Consider the following 15,137-nt stretch of genomic DNA (forward strand, 5'->3'; position numbering starts at 1 on the left):
CGGTGGATAATTAACGGATATGGAGTACGGAACCGTGTTTACCTGACAATCGGTTAATCAAGATAGGCTTTGTATCCGATTACGGCTGCTAGTATTACGTGATCTTACGCAAAGTACTTCCAGTGTGATAACCAACGGTCTGTAACCGATCGAATGTACCTGGACGATTTACGTAACGATCATCTGCTCGTTTTCAAATGACAAATGGCACACGCGTTGCGTTTAACCTCTTCAGGAACGAAATTGTCACAAGTACGGAAAAATAATTGTTTTTTAACGTCTCGAATAGATATTCGGTTAAAGAACTTTCTAAGGAAACAAAACTGTAACTTAACTTTTCTTTGAAAACTTACAGTTCTGTAGAACAGTGATTCCAAACTTTTGATTGTACATTTACGTGACCATTATGTCTTTATACTCTTTAGTACCATGCTTCGGTTAAAAGAAAACCAAAGGTACACGCACGGTAATTACTAATTACTGTACGCTATATCTCCAACAAATTAGACAATACCCAAATTGCTTATATAAATTTTTACGGATTAGAAGCATTTCTGACATTCATAGACAGAGGAAATCTAAAATCTTTCCTTTCCATCTCCTCTCTCAAATTCTCAAAAAAAGAATTCTATCTACGAATCGTGTACTCTCGCCATAAAACAATTTTTCTAGTTTAACGATCGTTACCTCGTTGAACGCACGTCGATATTTTTTATCTCTACGCCCACACGTTTTCACTGTTTTTCTTTCTAGACTAGAAGCTTTTCTTCGTTTCCCTGAGATACACGAGAACCAGCATGTACGCGACTGCACGTCTATCACATTCACATTTCATAAAGGAATAAAGTGGAAATCCTCGAAAATTCGCGATGCTTTTACGGGACACGTGCTAAGCAGTGACACAAAAATAGACTGGAATCAGCTTTCCGCGTTATATACTTTCCTGTCTCCCGGCTAATTTCTCGAGCCTGATTGATGGCTCTCTTTAATGACCGAGACTCGTCTTGCCTTCCATCGGACCTTCCATCGGACCTTCCATCACATTCTCCCATCGTTGTTCGTTAGTTAGAAAGCGAGAATCGACGAAATTTTATACGGGCGTAAAAAATGAGCGGCTCGATCGTCCAACATTTGATCGAGGGTATTGTAGGATGTTAAAAAAATTGGTTAAATTCGAGCGAGCGATCAAATATTCTACTCGTTGACTGAAACAATTCGAACCTCGTTTCCATCCCAACCGCTTTGTATCGGGTAATTCTATTTAATTATAATATTTGTATTGCTAGACAACGCATTTTTATGCACTTATGAAAAATTAAGAGCTATGAAAATGCAAAGAACTCACGTAATACGCAAAGACAGAAAACGAATATGATAAACCTATCATCCGATGCTATTGTACTTGATGACTAGACGGGCGTATAAAAATGTAATTTATTATCTTTTTCTCCTCTGATTTTCAAACAAAATATCCGAAGAAGTAGCACTCGTTGTAATATTTAATCGAAGAAACAAAAGCTTGCAAAAATACTTCATTATTTATTTTCTAAATAACATACTGAAACACGAGAATCCGCGTAGTTGGTTGTTTTTTCCGTTGTAAAAACAACTTTCGAGGACTAATCCGGTGATACACAAAGCATCGAATAACTCAATCAATAGAACAATGTGCCTAAAAAACTGGCAACTAATCCGAGGTTCTCTATATTCCGTATCAAAGATCGTTGAATAGCTTTGTCACTGAATCCTCCACTTCGTTTCATTCATTTCCTTTATTTTTAATACACAATTTTTCGGCACGAAATGGCGTTCCAGGATGAATAAAGGGAGACGAACGAGAACGAAAACGACGATTAAATCGGTGAAACCGCAAGGTATTCCCAGCAATGCGGCAGAATTCCAATTGCCATGACTCTGACTCGATAGATTTACATCCGTGGCCAATTGAAAGAGCGCTCTGTTTCCATCCTTATTTTTCACATCTTTTTCATTAGCGGGATAGAAGCACAGGCAGAAAGTCGAACTATTATTTTCCATATCGTATATTCGCATCGAATATCTTGTGGCTTCTATATAAATTTTGCAGATTGATCAAGTTTGATAAATATAGTCGTGATAGTCACGAGTAATAGTAATAACAAAATTTCTAAATGTTCGTATATTGCACATAACATATCCACCAAAGGTATGCACAAGTGTTCGATGACTTTCGTATTTCGTAAAACTGAAATTCCTAATAAAACGAGGGAAATAAAACGATGTAACAACAGTGTGAGATTTCCAGAAAAGTATCGCTGCAAAGTAATACTAAATATTTCTTACACTTTGATCTGCTTTGGGAAGCAGCATTTATGAGTTTGGATGCAAATGTATAGGGAGTTTTGCTTGAATACAATAAGAAAGATCAATCTAGAGATGGAGGATTTCTGGAAAGAAAGGTTCGAGTTAGAACTCGTCACCTTTTTGTTGCATTCCACCGAAACGCGGCGTCTTTCGTTGAGATTTGCGTGGGAAATTCTCCGTACAAATCCGTGAAAAAAGATTGGAATGCTTCAGTTTCGTTGTCACGACAACGGGGCATATAAAATGCGAACAATACACGGAATACGCATGATATATAAAGATATATGAAATGACTGAAACAAAGTTTGTCTAACAATAGATATTTAAAGTGTATCTTTTTTATTGTTCACTTCTCTGGCTTTATTCGTAAAAATACAAATTTGCTTAAACATCCAATTTATTTGTGACGCAAAGCATTTAAAATCGTTGCGAGATAACTGGAACGAAATCGTGGCAAATTGAAATTGGAAAAAGCGGAGTTCCATGCAAGAATGAATATAGACAGAACATAGAGATAATCGTACTAGTATAAACGCGAGCAGAAAGAGTTGAAACGTATAAAGAGAATACCAGAGAGGCTTGATGTACTACGTTCAATTTCACGGTTCTTCTGAGACTTGACGGGGCGTGAAGAAATTCGCAATGGATTACCCGGCATGATTCGCCGAGAATTCAACATTATGCCAGACTTAAAACGTTCTTTCGAGGCTTTACAGCGTGTCCTATGTAAATCGAGAGCAACGGACGAACCGCTGACCTTAAAGCGATAGATCGACTTGATGGCAATTCACGTTGTTCTTTTCGTAACGTTCTAAAATATTTTAACCACTTTCGCTGGTAAAAAGGAATCGAAATCTCGATGATTAAGAAGTCGAATGATTCGAACATTGTGAAATCGATTAATAGTTTTATTAAGTATATCTTCTTTTTTTCTACTTTTAAAACCCTGTTTATACTCTTCCTGCTTTTGTATTTTGACCCGATTCGTCCTTCTATCGCTAAAGAATCACATAATTGAACGAAATAAACACTCAAACGAAAATTATCAAATAAACTCTAAAAGTTTTGGCACGTTAACCAAAAACCTTCGAGTTCCAAAGCAAATCGTATTTAGCTCGATTGAAGTTTACGCAAGGACGCTACGCAAGTCGTCGATGCGTTTTCATAGACGTTAAATAAACAACGAAGGTGGCACGCAGAAAAATATACGAAAAACTTTCTGCCGGACTATCGCGTTAGTCACATTTTTTTAGAGAAAGTCCGTGAACAGTCCGCTTTGGTTTTAAACGGAAGATTTTTTGCGATACACGAAAACTCTCTGTAGACGGATCATAACCGTAAAAACGCGTTGCTCTTCCTCGCAACGTTTCCAGAGGATAATGTCTCTGAGGATTTCTAAAAACTACGAGCGGCAAAGAATTTTTCTACGCGATTTTTCAATTATCTCTCAAATACACGTTTAAGCATTTACGAAATTATGTAGAGGGACTAGAGATAACAAAGAACCACTCGCGGTGTTCCATACTCACCTTTGATCGTGCCGAATAAAAGATACAGATGACGCAAGCAAGACTATCCCGAAGAGTTCTCAATAAGAGACAGAAGGTAATTTCCTTTAAGCACGAGTTGAAACGAGAGGAGCTCGGGAGGCCTCCGAGAAAGCGTCGAATATTATCGAAGCTTATCTAAAGCTTTTTTCAACCATTTTATCCATTTTACCCATAGAACCGGATACTCCCGCGACACGAAGTCTCCAATTCATTATTATTCCAATTTATCATCCCTCGTGTTCTATATTAGGAATTCCATTAGATAAAAATTACGTTAAATTAATTCGAAAGATCAACGCTTTGATGATGAAGCAAGAGATACTGCAGATAGCATGTGGCACGCTTTGATTATGTTGAGAATGGACGAGGAAGGGCTTGTCAGGACACGATATCGAATGGCCGTCCTGAGGCGAAATCCAACTTCCATGGACACAAAAAGCACACCGATCTCGGCAGAATATTAGACATCCTTAGAATGGTTCCAATGGAACAAATTATTCTTCTGGTCACATAAATTTCTCGTACAGCTTGATGATATTTCAACGAGAACGTATGATACTCGTGGGTTTCGAGTCAGATGGAGAAACGCAAGATGGAACGTCTCTTAAAAAGAGTTTGGTTGGTGCAGCAAGTTTTTTAAAAGATATGCCCGATCCAAACGATATCAGATTTATCAGGACAAGGTGGCCCGTTTCGGCGAGTGCTACTACCCAACGATCGGCTCTTCTCGGTGAAACTTCTTATCGACGATCAGGCAAACTTTAACTCCACAAAAGCGGAACCATCCTCTGGTGACTCGTGACTAGTTGTTTCATACCGAGCCGCAGGTAGGGAAACTTGTTTCAGAGAAAATTTCGTCGCATTTATAAAGATGCGTCCTCACTGACGTTCGCCGTCATCCATTCTCATACTGTTTGCGAGCATTTTCGTAAATTGCTCCTTTTTAACAGTTTGCGAAAACAAGAGACCTGACATCGGTCAATTTGTTTGATAGTTCTAACGTTAATATACCAAGTTTGCTTTCTACCTAAACGCCATACCTTCTCTTTGCTGGTTTTTTCGACAACGATCGACGGTTTCCTTTCAACGAAAGTATATATTTGCCCTTCTTAGATTACCCTGCATTCAATCGACTAATTGAAACAATCGATTCGTTCGGTGTCCATGACACAGGTTCGTTTATTCTCGACCTTAAACCACGGTTCCTAAGGTTTCCGCAGCCGGAGTCTCCATTCGATAATCAAAAAACAATTTGATATATCGGAATAATGAGATAAGCGCGCGATAATCGATGAACGTGGAAAATCGAGTGTTCGGTTAAACAATTTTGTCGAGTGTCGAGCGAACAACGATTCGTAAGTTTTGTGCGTGGTCTTTCATTGTTTGCTAGGCCTCTGTGGCCAAGAAGAGAACGGAAATATGGCTGAGAACGAGAGACACGTGGAAGCAGAAATCACGGAGCTGTCGTCGGATTCTGTGGAACATCGGGTGTCTCTTTACCCCATTACGGTACAGAAACCATTTAATAAATGAGAAACACCATACGGTAATAACTTGTTAGCTTTTAAATTCTTTGATTCGAAGATATTTGAAAACCTATCATTCGAAAATCATTCGAACGTGATCCTAAGATCGTTCAAATCGGATCGAAGACATTCAGAAACCATTACGGACACGTACAGATTGAAAATCGAGTCACATTTCTGATACAGCATGGTCGAATCATTCACAGTCACGAACGGAAATATATATTCGAGATAGATGGTCGTTTCAATTTCAAATTTCAAATTCATTTCTAAATAATTACATCTTCAAATTACATATAACATCACTGCGATGCTCATATCCATCACTAGACCGAAGTGTTTATGCAAATTCATTGAAAAAGCAGTTCGGAGAAAATTCAAAGCAGTGCAATTGAAATAGATATTTGTCTCACCCTCTGAACGTTATAATCGATGCTTACGTTATATAAATTGTATATTTTTACATATAACGTACATTTTCACACGTTTAATTCTTTCTATAAATGCATAAACATCCACAATCCAGCAACCGCAGTATTTTCGAAGCAAATATCGAAATAACGAAGCGAGGAGGCCGAAAATATTATATTAAAATGAATCAAATTATCAATCTACGACAAAAATTATTCAATTGCCCACTCTTCTCGCTTCAATTACCCAATCTACGCGGTCTAAAAGCAACTTCCATTATCCTGTCGCAGATGGAGAAGAAAAGGCACGTCGTGGAAACGATCGCAGAGTCTGCAGTGCGAGATCCATGCAAAAAGGAAGCAACACACGCGTTGGAGAATCGAGCTCAGAGGTTACAGCAGACCCAATCGTTGCCACAGCTACAGCCTACCGACACGCAAGACAGGTAAGCACGCGATCCTTTCTACAACGTCTGCCGATTAATATCGTCGACGATGGTTCGAAACGGATGATTCTCGCGGTTTCCCTAACGATTTACGATCACGGCTACGCCCATTGCCCGATCGCTCGAGAAATCGCGGAAAGACACGGAGGAGGCATCAAAGACGAAAAGGAGCATGGTGTGATCAGACTAATGGGCGACAGTGGCGATCAAATTTTCTGTATCTCACACGATATTCGCTTTCACTAGAATTGGCTGTTTCTTATTCTTGTCGTCGTTAGCGAGCTCCGCGTTACGAGCTCCGCGTTACGAGCTCCCGTCTACCATCTGCTTCTCAGTGTGAAGAGGGTGTATATGATATTCGAGTACATTTGCATCGTAAAATTTGGCTAAGAGATCGTGTTACAGCCTCGCTGTGCTACTAGATTCATTTTATCTTACTGTCTACAATATGGTAATACTGTGAGGAATACGAAGAAAGTTTAAAACGAAAGAACTCTTGTTCCTGAAACTACCGAAAAATGCTCGAAGAAATTAATTACGCGACGTGTTAAACCGTAAGACCCATTATCATGCTAGGATAACCTTGACCCGAGGAACTCTGGTAAACTGGTAACCTTTAAAGCGATTGCGTCAAACAGGTAGAATTTGAAACGTGGAGAGAACAAACCTAATCGATTTCTCAATCGTCAGAAACTAAAACGACGAAAAAATCACAAGCTTTATAGTATAATAATAATATAATTTTATTATATATTTTATGAAACGCCAAATGCCATAAAATGGTAGCTCCGACCGGAATAAAAATGGCGTTGCGTGGTACGATTCCATGAAAAGTATACTTAAACGTGATAGGAATAAAAATCGCGTGAAGGAATCGACGTTTGCGAATGATTCACTCAAAACTCAATAGCAAGATCGCGAGTCAATGGAACGTTAAACTGGGATCGATGAAACAGCGATATTAAAAATCGCCAAGATCCTATAGCCACCGAAAAGGTCGCTGTTTAACAAAGAAAAGATCGCGAAATTGAGGCATTAACAAAGCGACGTCGTTCACTGGTTAAACTCTGGTTAAACTTTTACTCTGGTAAGCATGGAGAAAACGGAGGTCTCGCAGCGAGAACACCAATTCGATAATGTCCGGCTCGCGATTCCATTAACACACAATTTCCACGTTACGCCGACCTTTTACCTCGTTTCCGTTCCGAGCGAGGGCCTCCTAAAGGAGCCAATGTCACGACCAACGACCACCGTCGAACATAGCAAATAGGATCCGGTTTTCTACTTCTCTGTGTCTCGTCTTCCGCGAGAAGAACCGCGATTTTGACGGAAGGAAAGAAACAGAAAATGTAGAAAAACGGTATTTTCCTACTAACTACCGAAGTAATTTTCACAGAAAATAGATCTCATAGCAAACACTCATTCTGCTATCTCTTCCTACATATACAATTTCCAACCTAGCCTTTGCTATTTTAACATCTAAAATAGCGATGACAAACTGCGGACTATATCTGACCCTTGACCCTATCTGCTTGGCAAAGCCATAGGAAAGTGATTTCCATATCTATTTCCATATATATATATTCCATATATGTTTGTCATTTGCGATTTTACATAATGTAAATCTTGTTAGAAGATAGTTGCATTTGTAAACTATCGAAGCTTTACGGTATCATCTACATTTTCATGATACTGACCAGTTGACTGAAAGATCAGTTCGGTAGTCTGCAACGCGAGAGAAGTTAATTGCTCGGGGAATAAAGTTTCCCTTACCAAGGAATTTACTAATTAGCTCTGAACGAAATACAATTTAACAGTCCTATCCCATTTTTCATTCCTTTCTTTACAGCGTCGCAAAGAAATAAAATTCGTATTAGATCGACGAACTCGAATTAATACGTCTCGAGTACAATTCATTCTGGCTCGAGTGTAGCCTCATTCGACATTCCAGTCCAACTGGAACGAAACGAGTCAAAAGTAGAATCGTCGAATTGTCAGGGGCGACTATCGAAGTGGAGGATCTCCATTAAAAGTATATCGATCTACCATTACGGTGGCTTTCGTGGAGGTTTTGGGTCTCCTCGATTATAGCGAGCGGAACCCAATTGAGCTGATGGGACACATCCGATAGCTTGGATCCTTCGCCAACATAACCCATAAAATGGCGAGTCGAAAGCAGAGGACCTAAATGATCGATACGATGCTCTCGTGTCACGGGGTTCACGAGTAGCTCGAATCCAATTGTCGTTTAGCCGTCGAGGAGAGAATTTTATGTGATTGTATTTCGGAATACCGTGACGTGGTATGCTTTTAAAACAACTGATTTCTACAATGTTCCTGATTATTTAGCGAATAAAAATAAATTGTGTTTGTCGGAATTTCTTGTAATCACCGTACGTGTATCGCCGTTGATCGAGAAACATCAAAGCATTTAAATATGAATTAAACGTCCAGCACTCTGTCGATTCTAAAATAACATAGGAAAATGCAAATACATCGATTCTCGAAACTAACAAATACATATTCCTTCCATATCGTAGATATCGAAAGTTACGATGGCGACCCGAGCCATCACTGAATTTATGTGACACGAATTTATGAAAATATGTAACAGAAATTTACGTCTGAAGATACCGCGACGCGAATACACGTTTTAAAGTAGCTGTGACATCAGAATCGCCGTTGGATATTATCGAGAAACTCTCGATATCGACGTGAGAAAATTACCAGACAACTTATTTACCGCCCACAGATTCTATCACAGGGATAAATGTTCCGCCTGTAGAGTACGAGGCGCAAGAACGTCTAATTAAACGTACTAATTGATTTGTGGTTCGTTGGTGTGCGCGGATCAGGGAAAGCAAACCACGTCGAATGCGACGGACCGAAGCTCGTGCGAAAGATACGCGGTGTCGTGATCCAGCTACAATGGAGCTCTGTCGTGAAAAGTTCGATTATTTAACCGTGTCAACGGAGAATCGCGATGCTTTGAAAGCGAAGTATGTTGCTCGAATGATATTCCTGGTGGTTTGGTTGAATGTAATTGAACGTAGCTAAGCTCCGTGTAACAACTTGGTATAAAGTCGAGTTTTCAGCAAAACAAACAGACGTGGAACCAAATTCCGTACTCGATTTAGCGACAGGAATAACCGAGGAAAATTCAATGCTGCCGCTGAATGAAAAGTTAAAAGTCACAGGTGTGGCGTCGGCATTTGTTAAACTGGGTTAATTAATTTATCCGGAAATTCTGGAAACCGGATCTGCGTGTAATATGTTGGAAGATATAAGGAACGAGGAACATAATGTCTCGATCGACAGAAAGACACCCACTTTCTGTCGCAAATATTTAATTTTATTATAATTAATTATTAACGTATTAACCGCTGAATCTTCGACGTAGTGTCCAATACTCTCGAACCGAGATAATAATGGCAAAACGTGATCAAAGCTGACTTTGGTGACAATTTTGATTTCACTACTTGCTACGTTAAAAGAAACTACGTAAAGCTAACGAAGAACAGTCGTCCAATGTTTCTCAAATTATTCTGCTAAATATAACACATCGGTGATCCTTCAATGTCGCGTGACTATTTATCTTAGTCGATCAAAGTCACGAAAATGATTGAGATCGTGTTGTCATTTACGATTACGATCGAATCGAAGTTCATAGCAGGTCACCTAAGTGTTATTTCGGATTAAACTCACCTGATAGTCACGAAACGTCATCGAGGCCGCGTTCATTTCGGTCAGTCATTTGAGCAACACAGAAGATCGCGAAGCTCATCGTCATTCCGGTTAAGCTCGCTTCGGAGTCAGACGTGTCGTGTTTGAGGTCGCTTGAATGTATTCAAATATTAAAGGAAGAATTGGCTATGTGTATACATAGTAAAATTCGACGTTTTTTATGGCACGGGACATCCTCCCAGCCTTTAAATATTCATAGCGGTAGTTGATAATTTTCTCTCGATCGTATCTCACATATAAAAATTGCTCAGAAATTACAAATAGAAGCCTGTTCAAGGGCAAAATGGTCATTTTCCGAAATTACAAGCTTCGGAGGATACGAGCCTGATTAATTGCGACTATCTAATTCACGTCCGCCGGATAAGAGAGAGAAAACCACCGTCAGTACCAGCAAAGCAAAAAGCTTGGTGAAAATAGACATTACACGGTGTAATAAAAATGAACGCGACCAGCAAAATAAAAAAAGAACGTCCGTATATAATAGAAAAAAAAAAGTTTCTCTAGTTACTTCTTTGAAAATAATTTCCAAATGTCTTGATAAAGTGTTTATGACACTACTGAAAAGGTTTCTGGAGCCATCATGAACTCTTAATTCAAAAATAAATCATTTCTTTTGATACGTTGATTACTTCAAACTTCGTTATTCATATGCAAAAGCGAGATCTCGTTGGTTCAAAGGGAGAAAATAAATTCGAATATCAAGTATAATTGAAGTCTTGAATATTTGAAAAATTATAAAAATCTGTAACGTTACAAGATTTCAATGTTTCATGTTTCAACGTTTTTAAATATCAAAGCGCTCATGGTATCAAAGCGGTAGATTTCAACGACGGTTTCCGGCACCAGCAATTTAATACCGTGAAATGTAGCAGGTATTTCGTGTCTGGACAAAATGTATGTGTACGAAGGAACAAAGTAGATGATTTATTATTAATAGGAAAAAGGAAATATGTGATATTCCTAAATAAAGGAAATATCGTAACATCTGGCCTAACGAATATACTACCTGTATACGAGTGTCTGTAATTCGCAAGCTGTTTCCCATATTTTCATAGTTTTTTCAATACGTCGTTCGTAAATTTATCCAACGCGTTGCAACAGAATCGCGATATCTTTTTAATTTGTTTTTCATTTATTCGGGCAACATTCCATTCGATGGAACGAGCTTTTTTCCCATTGTAACGTTACGCGTTAACTTCAACGGCGATTCGAAGTATTGATGCGATTAGCCATTCGCGCAATAATTGATATTGAATTCTGCTCGGTATTGATAGTAAGTGATTTCGTCGATAATATAGAATTTTTGCTAGTACCGATTTAATAGAATGGGTATCGACGAGGGCAAGTTTACAACTAATTACTCGTTCCGTTTTTTAATTTGTTACGCTGTTTCGTTAGCGACAGTTACATTAACCGCTTGCGTGGATTATTAGCGACAGAAGGTTGCTTTACATCTCAAATATCGCATTTTACTGGAAATATTTTGCATATTTTCATATTTTCCATGAATGCACAAACATCAAAAACCTATACGTTAGTACAATATATATAATTTAGAGCATTTTAGTTGATTTAGCAGACATCGTATTGATTTATCTCGTTTCCCGTTAACGGTAGAAAAATCAGCTCTGTCTATATAATAAATAATTTCCAGTTAATCTTAATCCGTTTTTAATTAGTTCATTAGCTTGTAATTATGGCGTGAATTATCAGCGATCGAGATTTACTTTATGCTTTCTCAAACAAACCCGAAAAAAAGAATTAACATATTTATCTACAACCATCGTGACTGCTGATTAATTGGAACTTTACAGTAATTGCGAATCTCTGTATAGCTCATTATATCCAGCACGTATTACCAGGACCAAAACGGAATACAAATAATGAGCAACCGTAATACTCGCCCTCTATTGCTTCGATCACGATTAAGTGTAAATTAGTTAGAGACGCGATAATTCGAACGCATCTGTACCCATTCAGCAACATCGTAATACCGTTTATTAGCTGTTTTGCCCGCTACAAAGAGGAACTCGCCATCTGTTACAAATACGATCGCGAATCTACACCACCATCAACCATAATTTGTTTTCGCCATTCGGATAATCCAGTTATTTTTATACGCATAACGATCACGACGCGTTCTGTAACACGTTGGATTTCAAGCAATTACAGAACGTGGTTACAAACGAGAAGGAAGGGCTCTAAATCCCGCTTGGGATGGATTAACCCCTTGCCATACCATTTAACTCGCAAGAATCCGGGCTAAAATGTTGCGCCCGAATGATCAGGAAAAGAACCGAAGCGACGGAGATAGAGTGTCAAAACTTGAAACATGAGATCGTGTGACTGAGTACGTAGATAACCGCGCTCGTGTTTAAAAAAAAGACGTCATTCGACATATCCATACTTGGCCCGAGATTAAGACTACGAGCCTGACTCGTGATATTCAGGTTTGGCTCAAAATTCTCATCGCCACTCAGACTCGTAAAAGTATGGCAAAAGGTTAACCCGATATGGTGCTTGTTTTCCACGTAGATGTAGGTAAAAACGTTGAGACATTTACCGAAGGTAAAAGGTCTTGGAACAGTTACTACATTTGCTTCGAGATTGTAAAATACCGGATATACATTTGGAAATACGATTCGTTAGAAAAGAACAGCGAGCATCTCCGAACGATTGATGTCAACGCGATCGAGTCAAAAATAAAGGGTTTCCGATTTCACGGAATTCGTAATAAAATCGATCGATAATGGCGCGATGTAACGCGGAGATAAATGAAAGGGTCCAATATTCTGCGCGCTTTAAAGAACGAAACTTGCGTCGATGGAAACGAGCGAAGCAAAGAAATTTCAATAAATCAGGAGATTTCATTTCGTGCACCGACTCATTCGATACAAAGTAGTTCTTTAATGCGTGTTCGCCGAGTGAATTAATAAAAAAGTTTCCGGTAGAGATAAGACGGGGACAAGGTCAGACTGTTATCGCGAAAGCGTAAAAGCTCGCTGCAAAAACGTAGAACTCGAAGAATTGATTCGTTTTATCCTTGAACCGTTTCACTCAATTAATATTAATCCTTTCCTTCCTTGTATTCTTTCCTCTAAAGAAGACGAACATGAAAAGGGGATAAATAGGCAGTTTCATTAAATTAGTCAGTGGAAACATTGCAACGTCGAATTTCAAAGAAAAATTCAAACGGATATTTAAAAAGGAAAGAACCAATCGTATCGAAAGAACAGCAGTCTTGAAAATCGATAGCGCTTAACAAAAATTCATTTTACGTCAACGAACCGAGCGAACCCACATCTTCCAATCCAGCGAATCCACTGATTTTCGTTCACGTGGATCGTATTATTTTCAATTAAAACATATAACAAAATGTATAATTAATTTCATACATTTGCACGAATTATAATATGTATCGCGTGTTTTATATATTTATATACATTTAACGTGTCACTGTCACCGACATAGTATTGTAGGAAATGAAAATCGGGTCCACAGTGAATGTGATAAAAATCAAAAAGCCCTGTCTCGAGTGAAGTCGCGTGCGAATTCTGTTCTGTATATCGTTCGCAACTTTGAATGGTAATTCCCATAGTGGTTGTCCCATCTACGTATGCACTTTGTTTGTTCCTCTCATTTGCATATTTTCGTGCGTGTCCCCACCGCTAAAACGAAAGTATTTATTGCTCCTTGAATTCATAGAAGTATCTACGCAAGGAAGCGCATCGTGGAAATGTTCGAGTCTTTTTCACGGTGGAAAGACATCATCTTTTATCTTTTCGACAGATAGTCGGCTTGAAGGCTCCATTATCCTCTCCCTGTCATGTTCCTCTCGATGGAAAAAAGCTACGAGCTACGGTGATCCCATCGGTTCAACATACAGCCATTTACGTACACAATTTTATGGATTTCGAGCGTTTGACCATAAACTTCTTGCGAAACTTTCAAGGAAATGTTTTGCGGTTCGACGCGTTCCCGTTAGGAGTTGACGAAGATGTCAGAAGACACTAGGAAATTGAAGTGGAAAACGAGCGATGTTCCGGACATCTTCAATTTCAAATTTTAAAGATATACACGCTGATATATATAGACGCTGCATGTTTCAGTGAATTAAACCGCTTGGCAAAAGCGACATAGTCCTTTCATGCGCGTAGAAATAAACGCGACCAAGCTGCGAATATTGCTAGCCACAAGTGTGAAAACTTTTCTACCGATGTTAATTTTATTCTTATTTTCCGCTAATGTTTAATCAATTAATCTGAAAATATGAAGTTGATGCTACGGATATCGATGGTAATCTCCTTCGCCAAAACATATTTTCTACCAACGAATTCTCCTAGCTAATAAAGTTCAAAGTTGGATTTTTCTTTAATTCTTATAATCTATGGAATATTTTATTCTTGTAATATATAAACATGCAAATTCTGGACTTTTCGCTTTCAACGTGTACCACGATCACCGAAATAGAATATCGTAGAGAGTGGCATCTAGTAAAGGATTGTGGGTGTCGATCATACCTATAGTCGAAAGTTTCGAAACGGGTTAGCAAAAGAAAAAGGAGAGAAGCAAAGAGGTTCGTAGGTGGACTTTCCGTGCACGTTCAACGGTACTCCTACGTGGCATAAATTCCACGCGCACGTTCCACACGTCACGAAGGTCTTCGGGCGCTTTGTGCAACGAGAATTAGCTGTAGAATTTCGCATGCGGTCGAGTGACTCCTGAAACAACGCAGTGGGTGCAACGAGACATTGGCTCTTGGCGGTGCATTGCGAAATTCACCTCTAAATGAGATAGGATGCGCGTAAATCGCACGGTACACGATACAGTAAATCGACTCACCCTCGATCTCGTGTCACGACTCGTCAAACGGTAAACAGACGTCGAACAGATAAGTAAATCCTCTTTAAAACGTCGATCTTTTCCTAATCGAAGATTTCAGGCTATCCTATTATTTCTATCGCTAGAATGGAATATTCTAGCAAAGGGGACATAAACAGAATGAAAAAGGGGATAACCTTTCGTGGAGAAATAATTAAGAAATGTCGAATACAACTTTTGTGTATGACGCATTATTTTCGAGAGGCTGGAGTTTGAAATTAAAGATGCTAGCAGGTA

General features: G+C 38.9%; 2 protein-coding genes across 8 annotated transcripts in view; one reads left to right on the top strand and one right to left on the bottom strand.

Moving 5' to 3' along the window:
• LOC139998402 (phosrestin-2) overlaps positions 1-15,137 on the top strand; it is a 174,983-nt gene that overhangs the window by 133,636 nt on the left and 26,210 nt on the right. For 3 of the 6 annotated variants that reach the window (XM_072022888.1, XM_072022890.1, XM_072022892.1), the window contains exons 2-3: positions 5,067-5,402; positions 6,121-6,275. In XM_072022888.1, coding sequence (XP_071878989.1) covers positions 5,313-5,402; positions 6,121-6,275 — 245 coding nt within the window. In that variant the 5' untranslated portion in view covers positions 5,067-5,312. Of the gene's footprint in view, positions 1-1,462; positions 5,403-6,120; positions 6,276-15,137 lie in introns of those variants that run through there. The other 3 variants (XM_072022894.1, XM_072022893.1, XM_072022889.1) reach the window with 2 other exon arrangements.
• Positions 1-15,137, bottom strand: part of LOC139998413 (14 kDa phosphohistidine phosphatase) — a 61,195-nt gene that overhangs the window by 19,209 nt on the left and 26,849 nt on the right. The gene's annotated exons all lie outside the window — the stretch shown is intronic.

The sequence above is a fragment of the Bombus fervidus genome, chromosome 3, assembly GCF_041682495.2.
Source record: "Bombus fervidus isolate BK054 chromosome 3, iyBomFerv1, whole genome shotgun sequence".
Lineage (NCBI taxonomy): Eukaryota > Metazoa > Arthropoda > Insecta > Hymenoptera > Apidae > Bombus > Bombus fervidus.